A 24,558-nucleotide genomic window follows, 5' to 3' on the forward strand; every position below is an offset into this window, starting at 1 on the left:
CTTCACGCAAATGTTGTTTTCTTATTCTCCGTGATTATACTCATGCATTTTTCTTACTCTCTGTTTAGGAACCAGAGTCTCATCTGAACTCACAAACCAAGAGAAATTGGGGTAAAAGAGAACCCAACTCTAACTGGAGCATATTACTTCCTCTGCTAAGAAGTCACGACCTGGGGTTGAAGAAGAACAGAAGCGATGCTTCACCGTACCTGAGAGACTGATCCAGCGTCATCCCTGTGAAATCAAAAAACTTCAGATACTCTTCCGCAACTAGTCTGCTAAATTCATTGCTAGAAGGAAACAGAGTAGAGATGTTGATTGAAATAACAACTATTAAAACACACACACACACACAAACACACACACACACACACACACACACACACACACACACACACAGAGGAAAGAAAAGTTCAGAAATATACCAGCCTCTAGCACCTACTTTTTGCCTAAATGTTTTGCAACGTCCGATCTTTTGAATCTGTCTAGATGATACAAGCGTTTGGCCAGTCTTTTAGCTGCTTCCACGTTGCTGTTAGTACCATTTCTGAGACTTTCTGTGGTCTCCTTTTCCAAAATTTCAGTGCTCCCCATTTCAGAATGAGCATCTAGTCGTGGCGTGCTCACCTCAGCATGGCCATGGCCACCACTTTAAAAAAAAAAAAAAGGAAAGAAATAAAAACAAAATAGAAAATTTTTCTTGTATGGCAAGGGAAATACAATGGATTAAGTTGTTGTGACAATGTAAAATCAACTCTATAAATTTATTTTAATAATATTATTTTCTATTTAAATATTTTACAAAAATATTCAGGTACCATATGTTAAAGACTATAAAAATAATTGCCTAAGCCAATGGTTCTCAATCCCCCTAAGGCTGTGACCCCTTAATACAGTTCCTCATACTGTGATGGCCCCAAAACATAACATTATTTTTATTGCTCTTTGATAACTATAATTTAGATACTGCTACTAATTGTAATGTAATTATCTATGGCTTTGGATGGTCTTAAACAACCCCTACGAAAGGCTCATTCAACACCCTCAGGGGTTGCAACCTAGAGGCTGGCAACCTCTGGCCTAAGGCCTAAGCAAATGGTCTTGATTTTAGGACCTCAATATTTTTAAGTGATGAGAACCCCAACAAGTTTCTGTATAATGTCAATTTCATCTATTGATATGTACAATATTGGTAAACAAAAAAGTAAAGTGCTTAATATATTCAGAAATAATTCATTTTATAAAATATAATTCATTTTTGTAAAAAAAAACAGTTTCTAAGATAATATCAAATTCAGTGATGATTTACGTTTTTTATAAATTTCTTGCCAGCTTTCAGAGGATACAGGACTCTCTGAACCACCTGTTGTGTGAACTTCTGAATTTATTGTTTTCAATAATTTAGTATTTTGAGGGAATCTGTCTTCACACAGATACTTCAGGGTAAGATGTATACTTTGAATAACTGTGGCGGTGATATGTATAGATGCATATATACATATATGTGTATATACGTAACACAATAAGACAACTCTATTTCTTAAGTGTCGGTTGCAATCGACAACCTAAATTTGTTCCAATATGCTTTTGAGCTCACGCATAACATTCAATCCTATACTTGTCTTTTCGCTGCTCTACCTCTGGGTGGATCTTTTATCCATGTAAGATTTTCTACTAATACGTTTCGTTCTTTTAAGAAGTATTTGTAAACATACCACATTATACAATATGGAAAAAATCACTGTATTAATGTCAACAACTTCCTCAGAAGAGTTGTTAAGTCCCGATAAACTGCTAAGCTTTTGGTGAGAGATGTTTTTTTTTCCCAAAATTCGAATTCAACAGAACTGAAAGTGGGATCTCAAGAGGAGGTATATGTGCCTGTGTTTACTGTAAATGTGTTCAAATAGATAAATGTGGATGCAAGCCAAATAACTATAGATGGGTGAGTAAGAGAGTGGTCACATCTAATCATCTGGAACCATAAGCTGCTTCACTCTAAGAGAAGGGAGCAGAGGCGCGAGCTATTATGTCAGAGTGCCTGTTACATGCACCTATATGAAAATCTAATTCCATGTACAGGTCAATTTACAGGTTCCATTAGAGGTCACAGGCAAAGTTCAGAGTACAAAATGGGGGAAGACAAAACTCACACTAATTATTTTCACCTTCAAATCAAATTATAAATGATTGTCATCTGCAAACAATGAGCTAAACAGAAATGGATCTACACAAATCAGGATTCATGGCAACTTTTCTTAAATAATAAGTCACCTTCAGAAAATTGCTACTGATAACAACAAGCTTCTTCCTTATGATGAACTCTTCATGAAAAGGAATACAATATTTAAATGTTTTCATCCTGAACCTACTTAGAAAGTTAAAACTGCCAATCATTTTCTGGAAAACATTATTTAATTAATTATAGCACACCTGTATACATAAACTAATAGAAATTTTATATTAAATGAAATTCATAGTTTTACCACATCAATAGTAGTCTGTAAAATATTTATCCCAAGAACAATGATGGTTACAATCAAGAAAGTTAGACACATATACACATACATACAAATATATATATATATATATATATATATATATATATATATATATATGCATTTTATACACATACAGATATATTCACACATACACAAACACAAACACTTTCTTCCTGGAGTTGTTTCCACAAGTTTTTCTACATAATAGCTATAATGTAGTAAAAACAAAGGCCAAAGAAAGAATTTTCTTTACTAGTATATCAGTAATAAGCATTCATTTCTCAGCATGTTCGTGGCTTTTTATTAATCACTCCACGAAAGAAATAGATTCCAATAACTTGACATATTCTAACACACTGCTTTTGTTCAAATTCAATTACAGGTTTGAGAAAAATGACTACTAAAATTCTTGGCTGCTTTTCTCACAGCTCTCCTGTCATTCATCTATCACTTCTTCCTTCTATTTTCTTGCCCAACCTAGCTCACTTCACTTTACCTTCCTCATGAGAGCAAGATAGCTGTAACTCTAAAATCTATGTACATAAGACTCTTCTTGGTCTTTTAGAACAATAAATACGTAACTTCAGCTAAAGGGGAAAATAAGGAACAAAATAGAAATAAACACTTTGTCCTGTGTGTCTTCACTCTGTCTTGCTTCACAGCGTATGAGATTCCTTGAACCAAACAGAAAATGTTCCTTTCAGATCATAAATCATCGCAGTATGAAGGCAATACAAACTCACCAGCAGTGAAGAGGGCACAGTTTAATACCCATGACAACTGCTAAGGCATGCCTGGGCCACACATCTTACTGACACTCTTTCTTCTTCCCATTCGTTAACCCCAGGTCTGCTCATCTGCCCCGCCTTCCATCCAAGGGTCCTACTGAGTGTGAAGTCACGTTACTATGACCTCACATTCTCAGCCTTGTTTACTGTTGGGGCTTCTGTAATGCTTTTACAGCCCCAGTAAAAACAGGAGCTAGAACACAGGGGGCCACTGTGTAAGAAGGGAATAAGACACAAAGCAGTTTCGCCTTGTTCATACTTGAGAAAGCAGACTGTCTGCTCCCTCAGGGGAGATAACACCCCATTCTTTTTCCCTAAGTACACAAAAGTGTCCCTCTAGCCTGTTGAGAATCACATGTTTTCAGTGGTTGTGTGTCTCGCTTTTCAATATATCAGCTCCATTCCCCTGATTGTCTTCCTCATAGAAGTAAGACCTCTACTAAATTAACTTCAGTGTCCTCACCTCTTTATTCTAGGAAATGGTTCCATGGAACATTTGCTTCCCAAGGCCAAGAAACTGGCAATGCTCAACAATTCAGATCAGATCATGGAGTCTGATCACTATGCCGTCCCACAACATTTTTATTTATACACATTACCAGATTTCCCAAATAAAAGTAATTCAATGCCCAGGTGTCTAAATTTCAGGTAAGTAGAAAATAGTGTTTCGTGTACACATCAACAAGAATGGCAAGAACAAAGGTTTTAAATCATTGTTAACTAGAACTCAAGGTTAACTGGGCATTCTATATTTTGTCTGGCAACTTTATTTCTTAAAACGTTTGTTCAAAACTTAAAGAGCTGTAAGAACGGCATTCCTACCATTGGTTCCACGATGACACCTCATGGGTATGTTTTGACTTGCTTCTGTAGCTTACTTTATATTTCTGCAAGCTCGCTACCTTCAATTGCCTACAATGAACTGAATCTTGTCCAGTTCTTTCTGTGAACAAGTGGACCTTTTCCATGTGTTTCCATTGCTCTTCCCTAGCCAGCTTAGTGCCCCTAGAAATGCAATAATATTATGCTTACCTTACAAAACTCCTACGCAAGACAAAAATTCTTATCCCAGGGCATAAAACACAAAGGCCCGAAACAAGCAGGCAACGCCTTGTCACGGATCATCTTCTACCTAATTTGGGAACTTTGAATCTACAGAGTACTCCTCAAGACTCATGTCTACTCTTTACATGTGCTTTCTTTACTAAAATATTCCAAATAACACATCTATCGTCAGGAACTTGATAAACATTTGTTAAGTCAGTAGTAGTTGATTAGCATGTAGCATGAAAAAAAATTGGTCCTTGGATTCCCATTGTCCGTGTCCAGGCCTTCGCCTTAGCTTCCCTACATGGAAAATAGATTCCCTTCTGCCTGTTTCCTAGGAGTCTTGGTTGAACGGCCTGCAGGCAGCACTTAGCTGAGAGACTGGTACATACTGAGTGCTGAACCAGTGTTGGATGATAGCAGATGAGGAGATAGAGAGGAGTGTTACTATGGGAGAGGCATGGAAGCTCTAAGTGACTTGTTGCTTATATTCTGCACTGTCTCAGCATGCCTGGGAAACAAATGCCATAAGAAACTACAGCCAACGTCATTTTTCTTCTCAGAGGCTGTATGTGGTTCATGACTTCGCATGTGTTTCACAATGCTCTTAAAAACTCACATTGTCTGACTTTCCTTCCTACCAAGAAAACTGCCTTTGGGTCTGTTGGTTTTGGGGTTCCGTGTCTGTCTGTTCCATGGGCCTGAAGATGTCCATGGGTCCCTATGACAGCTGAAGTCATTGCTAGCCACTGTTCGAGGGTTCTTCTCAGTTGCTTTTGCTAGGCAATGTATCTAAGGTGACGCAGCTGTCACCTCCTGCCGATGTCATTTCTTTCACAGTTAGTCATAATGAAGTAGAAAGTGTAAGCCATATTGTCATTGTTGGTAACAAGCTCTGGAAGATAATGGAGGAGCTTAATGAGGTTGATAGTGCCACATACAACATCCTTACACTGAGTCATTCCAACATAGTCTTGTGACGTGAACACAAAATGGAATTGACAGCAGTAGCAAGTGAGAGAGCCAGGAGGTCTAGAAGGCACTGTTACCAAAGATGGATATCCCAAGTACCATAAAGATGCAGCAAGTGAGAAGGCAGCAGGCTTCTCAGAAAGCCCTCTTCTGACTTCTGGGCTCCTGCACAAATGTGGTGCACAGACATATGTTGAAGCACACATACATAGATATTAAATAAATGAATATTTTATTTTTATTTGTTTTTCAAGACAAGATTTCTCTGTGTAGCCTTGGCTGACCTGGAACTCGCATGTGCTGTAGAACAGGCTGGCTTTGAACTCATAGAGACCCGCTTGCCTCTGCCTCCCAAGTACTGGGATTAAAGGTGTGTGCCACCACTGGCTGACCCAATAAATGAATATTTTAAAAACTGTCTTCAAGCATATATATTTCATTTGTTTGGAGTTTAGGTAGAATCCATTTAGGTTTTAATATGAAGAAAAAACTGAAGGCAGGAAAACCAGATAGGAGGGCAACAGATGAAAACCAGGAGTTTGCCGGGCGTGGTGGCGCACACCTTTAATCCCAGCACTCGGGAGGCAGAGGCAGGTGGATCGCTGTGAGTTTGAGGCCAACCAGGTCTACAAAGTGAGTCCAGGACAGCCAGGGATATACAGAGAAACCCTGTCTAAAATAAATAAATGAATAAATAAATAAATAAATAAATAAATAAATAAGGGCACATGTAAAGTCCACACCTACAAAGAAACGAGACAGGAAGAGGAAAGCACTGGAAACCCATCCACACCCGTGGACGTTCAGCAGTGGCCCCACACTGTGCATCCAGCAGTGTTGTCACTTGATCAAAGCACCATTCCAACAGAAGGACAGCCTCCCACACCCTCTCCTTCATTCCTAAAGAAGAGTCTTAACGATCCGTTTGCCAGAAGAGTAATAATTACTAAGCCAGACGGTGCTTCTGAAAAGCAAATGCCTGCCAGAGAGCAGATACATCGTTAAAATTCCAACACTGGCTCCAGTAAATAACCAAGCTGGGATCTTCGGTAAGGGTGTCTGTTGTCTAATATTTTCCATTATAAAACTATAAATACGAGACCCAAGATGGCGGCGAGCAGTGTGGACCGTGTTTAGAAGCTCCAGTAAACAATTCAGGGAATTGCACAGATTTCTGAACCAGGAACACAGAGGTCCCGACACCACTGCAGCAGGAGTGCTCTACGGTTCAAAGGGACCACGGTGCAGAGGACCTGCATGCCCCTGCACACGGGAGGAGCGTGGATTTTCTCAAATTGGAGCAGCAGCAGCAGAGGCAGCAGCAGCTGAGGTTTGCAGCTCAGAGCCCTCCGGCAGAGGCGATTGGTGTGGTGGCCGGTGGGAATTGCTGTGGAAGAGGGGACTCTGGGCAGGATTTGGGTTGCGCGGTGCCCTGAGACCCAAACTGGACTCGGCGGACAGTTCAGCCCCTGAGTCCCAAGCTCAGCTCAGTGCGCAGTTCTGCGGTGAAGAAGCTAGCTCAGCTCAGCGCAGTTCCACCAGAGGCGCTAGCTCAGCTCAGCACGCAGTTTCACCCGAGACACTAGCTCAAATCAGCGTGCAGTTCTGCTGCTGTGACACAGGCTGTGGTCAGCACGCAGATTCGGCCCAGAGTCCCTAGCTGGACTTGCCAGACAGGTTGGGCCTAGAGACTCTAGCTGAGCTGTGCCCACAGGCTCGGCGGCCCTAAGACTCTGGCTGGACTATCGACGCAGTTTAGGCCTGGAGTCCCAGGCTGACTTCAGCGCACAGTGTGAGTCCAGAGTCCCTGGTTGAGCTCAGTGCGCAACTTCGCCCCTGAGACTCCGGTGGAGCTCAGCGTGCAGTTTAGGGCCAGACTTCCTAACTGTGCTTGGCAGACAGATTGAACCCAGAGACTCTAGCTGAGCTTTTGGCACATTCCCGGCTCTGAGACTGTAGTTGGACCCGGTGCTCAGTTTGAGTCCAGAATTCCTGGCTGAGCTTGGCAAACGGTTTGGGCCCTGAGACTATAACTGACCAAGGCACGCGCTTTCGGCCCAAAGCCCCTAGCTGAGATTGGTGTGCAGTCCTAGCTCAGGAACCCTGGTCGGACTCTGCGTGCATTTGGGGCCTAGAGTCCCTAGGAGGGCTTGGTGTGCAGATTGGGCCCAGAGTCCCTAGCTGAGCTCGCAGATGGTTTGGGCCCTGAGAATCTAGCTGAAAAACTAAGAAAACAGTCCAAAGAATCAACAAAACCAAGAGCTGGTTCTTTGAGAAAATCAACAAGATAGACAGACCGTTAGCCAAACTAACTAAAAGGCAAAGAGATAGTATCGAAATCAGAAATGAAAAGGGAGACATAACAACAGACACTGAAGAAATACAAAGAATCATAAGATCCTACTTCGAAGGCATATATGCCACAAAATTTGAAAATCTATGGGAAATAGATGATTTTCTTGATCAATTTCACTTGCCAAAATTGAGTGAAGAACAGATAAACAAGCTAAATAATCCCATTTCCCCTACAGAAATAGAAGCAATCATTAATAGTCTCCCAACCAAAAAAAGCCCAGGGCCAGACAGTTTCAGTGCAGAATTCTACCAGACCTTCAAGGGCAAGCTAATACCGATACTCTTCAAGCTACTCCAAAAGATAGAAATGGATGGAACATTACCAAATTCATTCTATGAGGCCATAGTCACATTGATACCTAAACCTCACAAAGACCCAACAAAGAAAAAGAATTTCAGACCAATTTCTCTTATGAGCATCGATGCAAAAATACTAAATAAAATTCTTGCAAAACGAATACAAGAACACATCAAAGATATCATTCATCATGACCAAGTAGGCTTCATTCCAGGCATGCAGGGACGGTTTAATATATGGAAATCCATCAATGTAATCCACCATATAAAAAGACTGAAAATAAAAAACCACATGATCATCTCCTTAGATGCAGAGAAAGCATTTGATAAAATCCAACACCCATTCATGTTTAAAGTTTTAGAGAGATCGGGGATACAAGGCACATACCTCAACATAATAAAAGCTATATACAGCAAGCCAATAGCCATAATCAAATTAAATGGTGAGATACTCAAGGAAATTCCTCTAAAATCGGGAACAAGGCAAGACTGCCCACTCTCTCCATATCTCTTCAATATAGTACTCGAAGTTCTAGCCAGAGCAATAAGACAACAAAAGGAGATCAAGGGGATCCAAATGGGAAGGGAGGAAGTCTAATTATCCCTATTCGCAGATGATATGATAGTGTACATAAGTGACCCTCAAAATTCCACCAGAGAACTCCTACAGTTGATAAACACCTTCAGCAAATTGGCTGGATACAAAATTAACTCAAAAAAGTCTGTAGCCTTCCTATACACAAATGACAAGCATGCAGAGGAAGAAATTAGGAAAACCACACCCTTCACAATAGCCACAAGCAATATAAAATATTTAGGAGTTACTCTAACCAAGCAAGTGAAGGACTTGTTTGAAAAAAATTTCAAAACTCTGAAGAAAGAGATTGAAGATGACATGAGAAGATGGAATGATCTTCCTTGCTCATGGATTGGGAGAATTAAAATAGTAAAAAATGGCCATCCTACCAAAAGCAATCTACAGATTCAATGCAATCCCTATCAAAATACCTATACAATTTTTTAAAGACATTGAAAGTTCAATTCTGAACTTCATATGGAAAAACAAAAAACCCAGAATAGCTAAAACAATCTTGTACAATAAAAGATGCTCCGGAGGAATCTCCATACCTGATCTCAAACTGTACTATAAAGCAATATTAATTAAAACAGCATGGTACTGGCACAGCAACAGGCTGGTTGATCAGTGGAATCGAATCGAAGACCCAGATATGAATCCACACACATATGGTCACTTGATTTTTGACAAAGAAGCCAAATCCATTCAATGGAAAAAGGATAGCATCTTCAACAAATGGTGCTGGTCCAACTGAAGGTCTATGTGTAAAAGAAAATGCAACTGGACCCATATTTGTCGCCTTGCACAAAACTCAAGTCCAAGTGGATCAAAGACCTCAACATAAAACCAGAGACACTAAGTCACTTAGAAGAAAAAGTGGGGAAGAGCCTGGAACATATTGGCACAGGAGACAACTTCCTGAACAGAACACCACCAGCCCAGGCCTTAAGGTCAACAATTAATAAATGGGACCTCATGAGGCTGAGAAGATTCTGTAAGGCAGGAGAACAAAGCGACAGCCTACAGACTGGGAAAAGATCTTCACCAACCCTACATCTGGCAAAGGTCTAATATCCAAAATATATAAAGAACTCAAGAAATTAAATGCCACCAAACCAAATAACCCAATTGAGAAATGGGGCTCTGAACTAAACAGAGAATTCTAAACAGAGGAATATGAAATGGCTGAGAAACACTTAAAGAAATGCTCAACCTCCTTAGTCATCAGGGAAATGCAAATCAAAACGACTCTGAGATTTCATCTTACACCCATCAGAATGGCTAAGATCAAAAATTCAAGTGACACCACATGCTGGCGAGGATGTGGAGAGAGAGGAACACTCCTTCATTGCTGGTGGGAATGCAAATTAGTACAGCCACTTTGGAAATCTATCTGGTGCTATCTCAGAAAAATGGGAATAGGGCTTCCTCAAGACCCAGCTATTCCACTCCTTGGAATATACCCAGAAGATGCTCCAGCACACAACAAGAAACTTTGCTCAGCCATGTTCATAGCAGCCTTATTCATAATAGCCAGAACATGGAAACAGCCTAAGTGTGCCTCAGTAGAAGAATGGATAAAAAAACAAAAAACAAAAAAAACAAAAAAAAACAAAACTGGTACATTTACACTATGGAATACTACTCAGCTATTAAAAACAAGGAATTCCCGAAATTTGTGTACAAATGGATTGAGCTAGAAATGATCATAATGAGTGAGTTAACCCAGAAGAAGAAAGACTCAAATGGTATATACTCACTTATATCTGCATACTAGCCCAAGAGGCCTGTCCCATGAAATCCTTCACTTACCAGGAAACTGGGACAGAGGGGAGGACATCCTATTGGGACTCTAGATGAGAGACGCATGGGAGAACAGCAAAGTTGAAGGATCCAGAGGGTCCTAGAAACCTACAAGAAGAACATTATGATAGGCAGATCTGGGCCCAGGGGTCCCGCTCAAACTATGGCACCAGCCAAGGACAATATAGGCTGTAAACTTCAAACCCCTACCCAGATCTAGCCAATGGACAGGACATTCTCCACAGTTGAGTGGAGAGAGGGGTATGACTTTCACACGTACTCTGGTGCCTCATTTTTGACCATGTCCCCTGGAAGGGGAGACCTAGTGGCACTCAGAGGAAGGACAGCAGGCTACCAAGAAGAGACTTGATACCCTATGAGCATATAAAGAGGGAGGATGTCCCCCTCAGGCACAGTCATAGGGGAGGGGAGTAAGGGGAAAATGGGAGGGAGGGAAGAATGGGAGGATACAAGGGATGGGATAACCATTGAGATGTAACAAGAATAAATTAATAAAAAAAATTTTTAAAAATAAAATAAAATAATGAAAAAAATATATAAATAACATTATCAATTTCACAAGGCATAAAAAAGATCCACACAAGCCCTCAGGACAGTGTCTGGTCAGCTACCAGCATCAGATCCATTTTTATCACTACTACCTACCCACCCCTACACAACATCAAGGTTAGTAGGTGTTTATTTTTTATGATAGCATAGTACATTGGACACTATAGAAACATCAGTTGGCATTCAGTAAGAATTAGCAGTTAACTTTATAAAGACGAATGCGAGAAAATGAGCACATTTTATGTATACATCTATGCACAACATATTTTCCTAGAAAAGACCTCATGATTTAAAACATGAGAGAGAAAAAAAAAACCCTAATTTGTGAAGTTTCTCACAGAGTAGAAGCAAAAAGTCTGTCCTTAAAATGAGGGTTTCAATGGCTGGTCCCCAAGATGCCCTTTAAATCTTATTTTCCCAGCCCCCCCCCCAACTCAGGATTCCACAAGAGGGCACCAGTGTGTACAACTGTGGGATTCAGCCTGCTAGACCCCACCACATGAGCAGCACATGGGCCTCCAAAGCACTGATTTCTATCGACTGAAATTTTCCCCCTAACAGGCACTGGTGCTTCTTTACGAGAAAAACAGAAATGATCGCCGTTTTCACTTTTTCTGCATTTGAAGTTTTGGGTGTTTTGACACAGAGTCCCTGAAGTCTTGTTCCTCCTATCTCCACCGCCCAAGCTCTCGTCAGAGTACCAGCACGCAGGACTAGGCCAGGCTCCTTGTTTTCCTAAGTTGCGGTTCCTCTGCCAACTCTCAAATGATAATGAAGTGTCTTTAATATTGTCTACTTTAATAAAAGCATAACATAGTAAATTGAAATAGGCACTTTTTTTTTAAAGGAATCATTACCATATGGCTGACAATCAAGTACAAACCCATTATATGATCATTATTTGAATAAGTTGAGACCAGTGAACCCTAAATGTAGTGGGTAAGAAAAGCATAACTGGTGTGGTATGGACTCATTTTTCTAGAATATTCCTACGAAAACAAGGAATGGCCTCCTCCGCCCATGTGAAGTACAGTTGAATAAGTTAGGATTGTACACTGGTCTCAGAATGGTTAAGGGAGATGACTGATGGGACGGGATTGGGCAGTGAAGACAGGAATTTTGCTGCAAAACTGGCAGTATATACTTCACAGAATAGGCAATCTTGACATGAATAATGGTTACAAATTTAAAGTTATGCATTGCTTATTAGACAGCATTCCTGTCACAGAGCTGGTCTATCTATGCCAATCTTTCTGACTTCCTGCTTGGCACACAACTAAAAGTCGCATCTGTGTCTATCAGGACAATTTTTGCTCTTGAATTGCAAGCAAGAGACAAAGAGTGGGGTAGGTCTCCGTGCAAGCTGAGTTTTTGGTCATGTATATTTGTGTATGTGTATAAATGTACACACTTGTGTGTGGGGTTACATAAACATGTGTATGCATTTGCAACTTTGAGGACAACCTCCAATGTCATTCATCATGTACTTTCTATTTTAGACAGAGTTTCTCACTGGACTGGGTTGGTTGAACAGCAAGCCCCAGGGTTCTACCTGCCTTTTAACTCTCCACTGCTAGGATTATAGGAGAACCCAAGTCAACAGATCTTTAAAACCAAACACAAAGAAAGACCACCACCCTTTCTGTATTTTTTTCAAGTAAGACATGCCTTTGACATATTAGCTTCTTATTTTCCAACATTAGAACTTCCTGGTTCATTTTCTTCATGTGAATTAAACAACTCTCCCCTTCAACACAAGTGTGAGAAAAGAAGCCTCTGGCCGGCCTCAGGGCTGCACAAGCAGAACTCAGAATGTGTTATCTACTTCTTACAACAAAGACCCGAGTCAGTCTAGGGAAATCCATCTAGTAATTAGGACTTGTCTGCCTTGAGTTCATACAGCATGAAGAAAGCAAACTGCAGACCTTAAGCCTGGACCATCTAATAAATAGCATCACACAAAAGCAAACAGTACAGAAAGAGGACGAAAGATTCCAGCTCCATCCCCCATCTTTTTTAGTGTGCCACCATCCAGAGCAAAAGTGACAAGGCCAATGTCTAATGACAAGATCAACCTTCCTGAGAGGCAGGCTCACTCTCAACCAAATCGCCAGCATTTATTTTTCAAGCACGTTAAAAAGAACACAAAAAAATCTGGGCAAGACACAAAGGAGAAGATTCACAAGCCCAGAAAACTAGTAAAATGGATGAGTTACAGGTTGTGCGAGCCGCTGTGTACCCCAGTGCATCCCTCAGAACCAACTCTCAAGCTTTCCTGTGAAGGGAGGAAAGAGACAAGGAGAACCAGACATTTTCCTGAAAACTAAAGATTGCATTCAGGGATACTACTGAATGCAAAAAAAAAAAAAAAAAAAAAAAACCTCCCCAACCTTTTCTCCCACCCAACTTTCAGGAGGATATAGGCTAAGTTATTACTGCTTTCAGCAAAAGTATGTAAAGACATATTTTATCAGTTTATGTACATAATTTGACTTATCAAACAAATCCATCTTTGATTTTAGAATGTCTCATGCAGCAAGCAGTACAACATCTGTCACACAAGTGACCAACACATGTTTAGTTCCTGTGTCAAAGGAAAATTACACGATTGGCTTTTCTTTACTTAATTGATATTTAGAATGTCTTCAAAAAGAGGATGCTATAATTTGGTAATAAAACAAAAGAATTATATTTTCAAAAAGCATGAAAACCGAGCAATTAAAAATAACTAATATCTGATGTAAAAAATACCTCAGGTTAACAATTATTAATAGAAATTTCAAATCTCACAAAGTACTTTCTCATAGTTAGCTAGTAACATATTTCTGTCAAGTAGTACTGATGTATCTCTCAGTCAGTAGCACAGGGATTGTACATTTTAAAAAGCGCTCTACCTATTTGCTTTTACTAATATTAAGATTCTACTAATTGTACTAATATTAAAATTCTCTAGCATCTAATTTTTAAGAAGACTGTATTCTATTCCTTTATTTATTGATATGTCACGGTAATCAAATAATAATGTTACGAAGTTCTTTGCTGTCACTTCCCTCTATGTGTTATTTTAGCCATCTGATCTTTTGTGTTTAATTCTGCAGGTTTGTGTAAGCCCTGAACATTATCATTCAAAATGTTAAAGAAATTCATCCAATGTCTTTTAAAGTATTGCTTCCCATACAGTGAAGTGTGGATATAATAACAATTGCTATTGTCTTTATTGTACCACAAATACACTAGAGATAATTAATATTAAATTTTTACTTATCCACTTTTTTTTCTTTAAAAGTCTGAGTGGGAAAATTCCTATGTGCTGCAAGAAGCTGGAAATCAGAGAGAAACTTTCGGAGAATGCACATGTCAGCACACAATTCATTTTAACCCTATTTTCCTGACCTTTTGCCAAAAATGAAAAAAAAATGCATCAGATGATCAACTTCAGATTACTTAAAGTTTGTAAGCACATATGTATTTCCTTTACCTTCTTCCCTGGATCTTGGCATTGTTTTCCAGCAAATCTGTATCCCAGCAAATCTGCCCACTTGACAGTGATCTCTAGTTATTCAAGTCCATGGAAAGTTACTTGTTTTATTTTTGATTATATGTATAAAACATATAAGAAATACCACTGTGGTAATATTATAAAGAATATTATAAATATATTACAAAGAAATAAAATAAAGAGAGGAGAAAAACCCTGAAAACTAACCATGTCAACAGACAGAAAAACACCCAAGATGCAAAACACTTACCATTCTGGGACTTGCACCTGGAGGACACGAGCCTTCTCTCTGGACTGGCAGAAAATCCCATTCACTTTTGTGCTATTCTTAAAATTCATTTTTAAATATCTCGTTCAACTACAGACAGATCATAGAGACTGCCTTGGTTTGACATTCTGATCTGTTATAGCAGAGAATGGGCTGATAAAATGGACCTCACTGTAAAAATCAATTCTCAAAAGCCCTACAAAAGGAACTCTACCATAGCCACTGGGGTAAAAAGAAAAAAAAAAAAGAAAAAAAGAAAAAATAGAAAAAGAAAAAAGGACAGGTCAAGTGGCAATAATAGCAAAGGTGTGAGTTCTCTGCTCTGTCATCCCCAAAGGTGTCAGAGTCCCGTCCTACTAGGAACCAACCAGCACAGGAGATCCTGACTTCCGCAATGGGCTGCAATGTAATGTCACCAGCTCCAAGTCACCCAAGGGATGACGCCTCTGCACCTTATCACAATGCTGTCACATGCTAGCCACTTCAGAGCAACCAAAATGTGTCCAGAAGTAGGCCCCAATTAAACGCTGCCTAAATTTGGGAGAACGTACATTACTAAAAATGAGGCTTCTGCTTTGTGCTCACCTCACCATTAGAGATGTTTTGTACTAAGCACATATAATGCACAAACTCACCCTGCCCCTGTTCACAAATGTTTACTGTGTTTCTAAAGCACTATAAACTTAACGAAAGAAAAAAAGCAGACTCAGAAAAATGGTACTTTCTCCAAACACCAAGCCACTGAGGTGCATAACTGACTCAAACCTCTCTAGACCCTAGAGCACGGTACACAGTCACTAGTTTATTATGTAATATAGACTTTAGATGAAACGAAAATGAGGACAAAGTGCCCGGATAAGAGGAAAAATTGTGGAGTGACAGAGTGACAAATTAGAGCCTAATTTTCAGCCTCAGTTTTCTTACATGAAAATAATATGATACATAGGGGAGGGGAATAGGGTGAAAGCGGGAAGGAGGGAGGAATGGGAGGATACAAGGGATGGGATAACAATTGAGATGTAATATGAATAAATTAATAAAAAATCCAAAGACTGGAAAAAAGAAAATAATATGATAAACCTTCTTAAAGGGATAACAGAAGAATTAAATTTGGTCACCTCAGAGTTACTACTCCTAAAATATTTTAAGACAGTTCAATAGCTTTTGCTTCTTAGAATTCTGAATTTTACATAAGGATAAAAGTTCCCCATAACTATTCTAAGTGGAATCAAAGGCCATCTATCAGCTTAAGGCACATGTTTTACTCCTTATATAGTAAATGCTACAAATAATGTAGTGTTTGAAGTAGCAATGAAAACCCTAGCCAGGCTGGAGAGATGGCTCAGAGGTTAAGAGCACTGGCTGCTCTTCCAGAGGTCCTGAGTTCAATTCCCAGCAACCACATGGTAGCTTATAACCATCTATAATGTGATCTGCTGCCCTCTTCTGGTGTACATGCAGGCAGAACACTATGTATATATCATAAATAAATAAATCTTAAAAAAAAAAAAACCTAAAAGCCAAGATGGTTCATTTAATATGTGACTACAATGCAAAGATAGAAAAGAATTCAGGTTAGTTTTCTGTTAAAGTCTCAGTGCTACACAGCACTGCAGCCAAGCTGGTCAGGAAACACAGAAGTCTACAATCACACTTGTAGTCAAATCTAAACAAGAAAACTATTTAAGCCAGGCATAGCAGTGCAGGCCTATAATCCCAGCACTTGGGGAGGCAGAGGCAGGGATATCTCTGTGAGTTCGGTTCGAGGCCAGCCTGGCCTACAAAGTGAGTCCGACATAGCCGAGGCTATGTAGAAGAGGCCTGGCTCAAAATAAAAACAAAAACAAAAAAAGAGAGAAAGAAAAAGGGAAAACTATTTAAACATTCACACACACAAACACACATTTTAACTCTGAAGTGGCTCTCAAACACTGGCTTATGGGATCCTCTTTGTGACAATTAACACATGAAAAGCCCAATATAATTTTAAAGGGAGAATATGAAATTATCTCATGCTTTTAACATTATTAATTTAAAATATCAAAATTCTTGGCAGAAGATCTGAGAATGACCTGTGATCCCTACCTCCATGTCCAGCTCATTTGTGACTCTAAAACTACTAGGGAAATCAGAGCATCCAACAGGACCTCGTGTTAGTTGATTCAGAGCCACTTTATTTGATCAGATGCTCAAGTTCCCTTGTGTTTCCTCTCCCTACAGCATCAGGCAGTAGGCTGTCTAATCTTCCACTGCACCATAGGATACCTGGATACCTACCTAGATACTATTTGTCAGTGTGTCTATAAAGGTGCCTCCAGAAGACCTAGCATTTGACTACGGGAAGTGGACAAAGCATGTGCACCTGTCCCCCGTGGATGAGCATCATTCCATCCTCCACGGGCCTAAGTGGAACAAAAATGGTGAGGAAAGGGTAATCCACTCTGTCTGGTCGCTTGAACTGAAGAAGCCTATCTTCCTCTCGTCTTGACCGAGAACATCCATCTATTGATGGGTTCATCACCTGCAAGAGACTTCTCGACCTCCATATTTATGAAAAACAAGTATATTAATTCCCCTGATAGCTTTCTAGATGGATGGGCAGACAGAAGACAACAAATAGACAAACTCCCAGTGGCAGTGCTTCTGTCATATGCAAATATAGTACACTTGTCACATGAACTGGGGTAAGTCTTAGGTCCAAAGAGAATTATATCAGTAATTTCTTTTCTAACTTCAAAGTCCAATTTGTCATACTGATCTTTAAATGCCAGAATGTGATTTTATCTTATATTTTCTAAATGGTAAAGGCACCCGCCTAAAGATATTTGAAACCTTTCTCTTGGGAGAATAAATAGAAATGTCACCAATAACAAGAGAATATGTCATATCACATACAATCATTTCAGTAACATATACCACGCTTTCTCCTGAGGGTTGAAGAAAACACGTCAACCTTCATAACTGTGATGTTCTTCTGAAAAGCTCTTGACTCCAAAGTCTGAACCTTGTCCAGCAAAGTTAATAGTATGTCTTGAAATCACTTAAGACTCTGTATTTAACCTGTTATCCAACTGTGTACTCTGCCTGTTTGAGTTTAACCTGTCTTAAAGAGACCAATGGAATCAAACGTACTATGCCCCAGATTTCCCATGCAATCAGCTCTACAACATAAACTAAATGCATAGCTTTTGTCTTAAGCCATACACTCTTCCTTGCCTCTGGCATAGACAGCATGCTGAAAGCAGCTTAAACTAAATATGTCATACACGCTGGAAGCAATCTGTGTAAACAGGCTGATAACATCTGTAGGAGATGTTGAGTGCTATTCTGAATCAGTTAGGGTCAGTAAAGTAACTTCTTTCCTATAAACGCTTAATGATTTCTATAAAACATTCCTTGTTCCTTTCCCACACCATGCTGTCTTTGCTGTTAAATGAATATAAAACAAAGCCCTTTGTTAGGCATATGTGCAGACACAAATACTTCAGAGAGGCAACAGGGACAGATTAGGGGCACACGTGCGCGCACACACACACACACAGAGAGACAGAGAGGAGACAGACAGAGACATAGAGAGACAGAGACAGACAGAGACAGTGACAGAGACACAGACACAGAGACAGAGAGACAGAGACAGACAGAGACAGAGACAGATAGTAACAGAGACATAGACACAGAGACAGACAGACAGAGACAGACAGACAGAGAACAGGAGAACATACTGGACAGCAACCACAGACTGCAGAAAAAAGCACAGGGACAGAAGGACAGAAGTAGAGACTTCAGATTTGCGTGTGCTCCTTGTCAAATTATTCCACGGGGAAGTTTCTGCCTTTATTGCTTAATGCGACATGGATGCCTTTTTTGTGTCCCCTCTGGGGTTATCTTTAATGCATTAACCTACATACATAGCCAGCGAAGGCCATCTGGAAAGTTTTGGAAGCCTGCTTTTGATGTTTAAAGAACTAACTATGGCCATACACACTTAGGAACAACTTCCATTTTGTACTGGAAGCACAGTCCTATCTACAGCCAGAGGCCGTGTACTATCTTTTGAATGTACTCTAAGTTCTGAGGTTTCTATCAGTGATGCAAACAGCATCCTGGCCCTAGCATTGTGTTGCAGAATTTTAAGGTCACAGTTAAGACAAGAGGCTTAAGCGGAAGCTCTAGGTGCCTCATAGTCCACAAAGCTCCCCCTCTGACATCAGCTGCTGAACACCCACATCTCATGCTAGACATGATAAGAACGAAGAGCAAAATCGCAGCCCCTAACATCGAGGGGTTCGTGTTCTGAGGCTCTGAGAGACACTAGAATAGTAGAGAGACCAATGCTGCAGCTAAAGAGGTTGTGCTCCACACAGTCCTAAGCCTGAAGGTGGTGTTTACCAGGTGGACAGAAATGACAGATTCTTAGCACAGACACTAGCACGAGTGCGGCGGCTCGTACAAGACACCAGCATCACTAGATTCCTGAGCACACAGGGAGGGTCAGCAACATATAGGTGTAGAATGCTTAGAAAGAGGAATCTGGGGAAAACTCAAGTAAAAAAACAGAAAAACGATCGGATCTAAGGGAGAGCTAGGTGGATCATAGCAAATGCTGCGATTGGATTGAGTTGTAGTAGATTATAAAACGCTTTCCACAGTATCCAGCAGTTAAGTGCCACGGAAATGTCTGTTAAGAGGTGAGTCTGATGATGGGGACCCACTTTTGAGCAGACTGCTGCCCGTGTCCAGGGGGCAGGTGGCAGGCACACAGGTAGAATTCATGGCCAGCTTTAAGTGAAGATAAGGGAGAACCGGGCCCTTCTGTGGCACTGAACCAAGGTCAACAGAAGCCAGCCTCTTTAGAAAGAAAGTAGACAACGTGTTTGAGTTTATGACATGAAAATCTGGTGTTCCACATACTTAAATTTAAATCACCTGGTTCTCATAATCTCTTTGTAGAGGTTATATTTATTTTGCAAAAATAGACTCAGGGTAGTTGATGAGATAGTCCCTGAACTGCATAATTAAAAGTTGCAGGCAATAAAAGGACAGGCCCAGCCCTCTGGCTCCTAGGCTCAAGGTCTCATTTTCTCTTGGCAGACTAGCCAGAGGACCCATGTCATCATCACCAAGCCCTCTCCTTTTCCCTAATCTTACAGAAGAGCAGAGCCCCAAATCTATAAAGCTAAGCCATACTCTTGCTAGGTTTTTTTTTCTCTACTGAAGGCTTTGTGGTATCTTTTTATTAATAACAAGAAATTCCCCCCAAATACTTAACTAAGAGTATATAGTCCATTTATAAGTTATAGCAATAATAAGGTGGCTATATTCAGGTTTTGGTGGTGGATCATTTTGAATTCATTATTTAAAAATAATTGTCTTGACAAAGACTTTTTTTGCTATAAAAGGCAAAGCACCTAAGGATTAATAATATAACTAACAGATTTCCTACACTACAGAGAAACTTAAAAAAAAAAAAAAAAAGTCATTCAAAATACAGACACAAGATTCAAGGTTGACATGCACGCCAGGAATCCTCAGCTACTAAACCAACAATGCTTTACTCTCCTTGGACACTCAACCACTGCTCTTCCTGAGCCCCAGAGCTGGAATGTACAGCATTCCTTTTCTTTAAAAGCACTAACTTCCAGCTGCCCTGGTTCCTGTCGCATTGCTCTGAACCTGGTGCCCTTAGATTTGCTGCAGGCGTTTGCTCCGGTCCTGACCTTCACGCCTATTTTTCCATTTGCTGTGTTGTCTCTTAGCTCATGCTATGGCATTTGCAGGTTCCAGGGTCCCCCCTCCTCCTACCGCACAGAAGTCTGTTCTTCAGTGTTCAAATCAAAATGCCAGTATGAAGTCTGCTCAAAGCCCTCCTAGCACGGCTTTACACACCCCTACAGCACTTCTGTTATGCATCTAATGGGGCACCTCTTTATCATGCCCTGAAATGACCATTTTAGATGTGATGTGGACCAAAAAAAGATGCTTGAAAATGAACAAAACATTTTAGACTACATTGTAGCAAAGCCCAATGTGGGGGGAAAAAGCAAAACCTGCAACTATTTCCTCCCTCCTGAGAGAGCTCTGAAAATACCAAATCTATCGAACGGATGCACTTCTAGATCCCATGGGCTTCTCAGGCTCCGTGGACCTTGATGGTTTGGATTTTGCTAAGTGCTGTTTGTTTGGGTTTTTGTTGGCATTCCTATTATAAACTCTTAGTGGTCCCTATCCAAAACAGACCCGTTGTGGATGAATCAATCGTGCCTTGCAGCAAGCTTTATACATTCAAGCTCCTGCTATTTCCCAGGACAAGAAAGAATGGAACTATAAAGGAAATAGTTAAAAGTAGTAGTAGACGATTATGATGGGCGGGTCTGGGCCCAGGGGTCCTGTTCAAACTATGGCACCAGCCAAGGACAATACGGGCTGTAAACTTCAAACCCCTACCCAGATCTAGCCAATGGACAGGACATTCTCCACAGTTGAGTGGAGAGTGGGGACTGACTTTCACACGTACTCTGGTGCCTCATATTTGACCACGTCCCCTGGATGGGGAGGCCTGATGGCACTCAGAGGAAGGACAGCAGGTTACCAAGAAGAGACTTGATACCCTATGAGCATACACAGGAGGAAGAGGTCGCCCTCAGTCACAGTCATAGGGGAGGGGAGTAAGGGGAAGATGGGAGGGAGGAAGGAATGGGAGGATACAAGGGATAGGAGAACAATTGAGATGTAATATGAATAAATTAAGAAAATATTTTTAAAAATAAAGTAGTAGCAGAAGAAGTGATCATCAGTTATCTTAAGCAGAGAAGTAAGTGTTTGCTGAGTATCACAATATGTTTTGACATTATATTATCAATCTGTTTAATTCCCTGACTTTCAGGTCAACTTTAAAAAAAAAAAAAAAAAAAAAGGCCTAAGAGACTCTGTTTAACAGATCAGTGCCCCACCGTGTTCACCTGTAACTGGGTAAGAGCAGTACCAAACTCCAGTGTATACAGCTGTATGGCTGTCTGGCTCTAAAGCTAAAAAGTAACCTGTTGGACCACTTAACACCTCACCTTCCTCGTGAGTCCTGGCAAAAACGTAGAACTCTCCTCAACCAAATGCAACAGCCTCAACCTACCTAACTTCCCTGGTCATACAGTAAATTCCCAACACGTTACCCCAATGTCCACGTATTTGCTTCCAATTCTCTGAGCTAAATGTAGTAACGTGGAAACCATCAGGCTTCCACAAAGACACAGCACAAATGATATACAGAAAAATAACAAAACACTGATTTAGTATTCCTATGCATGTTCATCCCTGAGTTCAGAGTTTATGAAAACAACAAGTACAGAATGTAAAAACAGAAATACGGCAAGCTCGCCGAAACATTTTATAGCTTTTATTCATGCCTGCAAAGATATTAAAAACTTGTTACTATTCAGGCTCACAAAAGCCAACTTGCCTGCCCTTGTGCCAAAAAAGTAACACCAAACGCTAGCAGTACACTCCTTCCTGACCCGTCACACACAAATTTCTTCAGTGTCACCTTTATTACAGGTGGGGTTTTTGAACTTTACAAGCTAGCCCTACCACTTTAGAGGCTGTAAAAAGGCCCACTGGATCCATTACTGCAGCCCCGAGGAGCAAGGAAATTAAAGGATAAAGGCATGAAGTATAGGGTTATATTTCCTTCGTGTCCAAGGTTACAGGGTTCAACATTCTCAAAATTATACTCAACTGCAGTAAACAGAAGACAGAACACATTAGGCTAGCCGTCCATCCAGGTCTACGTTGGTTCGGATGAAGGAAAGACTGGAAGGCTTCAGACACGGGCAGACACTGTCCCTCCCAACTTCTTCAGCTTCCCTCACTCCATCGGCTAAACAAGTGGCTCTCTGTGGTCTCTCAAGTTGACTGTCAGACACTATTCCCCATTCCCTTCTTAAGCATTAACTGAGGAAATATATGTTGAGTGGCTCCTTATCTATCAGATGTAGCAGTCGAAGTAGACTGCCCTCGGCCAGCGCAATCTGAGGATATATAATTTTTCAGTAGCCACAAGAGGCCACTGCGTGTATGTATGTGTGCACTTATATATTTCTGCAGATGCTAATGAGTGAATCATGTAGATGCCAGAGGTCAACCCTGAGTGCTCTTCCTCAGGTGTCATCCATTTTTCCTTTGAGACACCATCTCTCAGTAGCCTGGAACTCAACACATAAGCTAGGTTGGCTAGTCAGAGATCCACTTGTCTTCCGGCTCTCCAGTTCTGGGATTATAAATTCTTGCTACCAAGCTCTGTTCTAAAAACAAAGAAAAACCCCCAAACTTGCAAACAAAACATAGTTCTGGGATTTGAATCAAGGTTCTGGAGCACAAAATAGCTTTCACAACTGAGGTATTCCTACACCAAGGGAGGTGACCCCAAAGAGCTTTTCCTTTTTCTTTTTCTTGAGACAGAGTCACCCTGTGCACTGGTTGGCCTGGAACTTGGTTTTGCTTTGTTCTTGTAGCCTCAAAAAGTCCTCTTCTTAGCTTCCCACGTGCTGGGATTATAGGTATCAGCCAGTTAGTAAGCAACTATAATAAGGATAGTCTGAAGAAAATCAAGGTGGTATTGAGAACATGGAATGAGACATATTAATTGTAAGAACATTGTCTTTCCTGAAGAAAATGCCACTAAAGTGGACATTGAAAACCAAGATCTAAAAGTAGCAGATAACTAAGAAGTAACAGGCAAAAAAACAAGACCTATTTGAAAAAGCAAAAATTCACTATAGCTAAAGATTATGGAATGGAGGTGACAGTTTTCTGGTTGGGGGGTTGGGGAAAACACTGACAAAAGAGGCAAACAGCTGCAGCATTACAAAGGCTACTTCTGAGGTCACTATGACAATACTTCTCTATTGACTAGGCTGCTTCTGTCTCTTGGCTGCTGTGAAGAGCGGAGCAAAGAGCATATATGAACAGGGATCTCTGGAAAACCGACACCCATGCACAAACTGGAAGCACTGAGTGGAGTCCCTGTGTGCCAAGAAGAGACCATGAAGCCGGGAAAGGAAAGTGGAATATGGGTGGGGAGGAGGTAGGCGGGAGGGAGACAGGTTGACTAAATCAAACACATACACACAACATACATACACACATTAGATAGATAGATAGATAGATAGATAGATAGATAGATAGATAGATAGATAGAAGACAGACAGACAGTGTCTCAGGGTTTCTTTTGCTGCACTGAAACACCATGATGATAAAGTAAGTCAGGGAGGAAAGGGTTTACTTGGCTTACATTGCTGTTCATCACTGAAGGAAGTCAGGAAGAAAACTCAAAACAAGGCAGGATCCTGGAGGCAGGAGCTGATGCAGAGGCCATGGAGGGTGCTGCTTGCCAACTTGCTTCACATGGTTTGCTCAGTCTTCTTTCTTATAGAACTCAGGACCACCAGCCCAGGGATGCACTCACCAAGGGCTGGGCCCTCCCTCGTTGATCACTAATTGAGAAAAATGCCTTACAGCTGGATGTCAGGAGGCATTACCTCAACTGAGGCTCCTTCCTCTCTGATGCCTCTAGCTTATGTCAAGTTGACACAAAACCAGTCAATACAGACAGACAATAGATGATATTCTCAATAAAATTAGAAAATTAAATTACTACCAAACCAAAAATACTTCCTATTGTATTTCTCAATTTACCATAATAAGACAGTATTGGTTATGGGGGGGGGGGGGCGCAAAGGTTAAGCAGATATCACGCACCAGCAGCTATAAAGAAGAACAGCAGGGACTTTTAGAGCTGATGCTTTGACGAGAAGAAGAATTACAAACAAGTGTGCAAGAAGATTGTTTGGGTTAGAGGAATCTCCAAGTTTGATGAACCTATGTTTTCT

General features: G+C 40.7%; 1 protein-coding gene across 1 annotated transcript in view; it reads right to left on the bottom strand.

Annotated features, from left to right (window-relative positions):
- The window catches only part of LOC127210139 (PH and SEC7 domain-containing protein 3-like), an 82,084-nt gene that overhangs the window by 24,070 nt on the left and 33,456 nt on the right, over positions 1-24,558 (bottom strand). The window contains exons 2-3 of the mRNA XM_051169814.1: positions 443-649; positions 210-290 (exon numbers count right to left, since the gene is read on the bottom strand). Of these exons, the coding sequence (XP_051025771.1) occupies positions 210-290; positions 443-649 (288 nt within the window). The remainder of the gene's footprint in view (positions 1-209; positions 291-442; positions 650-24,558) is intronic.

Source organism: Acomys russatus, chromosome 27 (genome assembly GCF_903995435.1).
Source record: "Acomys russatus chromosome 27, mAcoRus1.1, whole genome shotgun sequence".
In the NCBI taxonomy this organism is placed as follows: domain Eukaryota; kingdom Metazoa; phylum Chordata; class Mammalia; order Rodentia; family Muridae; genus Acomys; species Acomys russatus.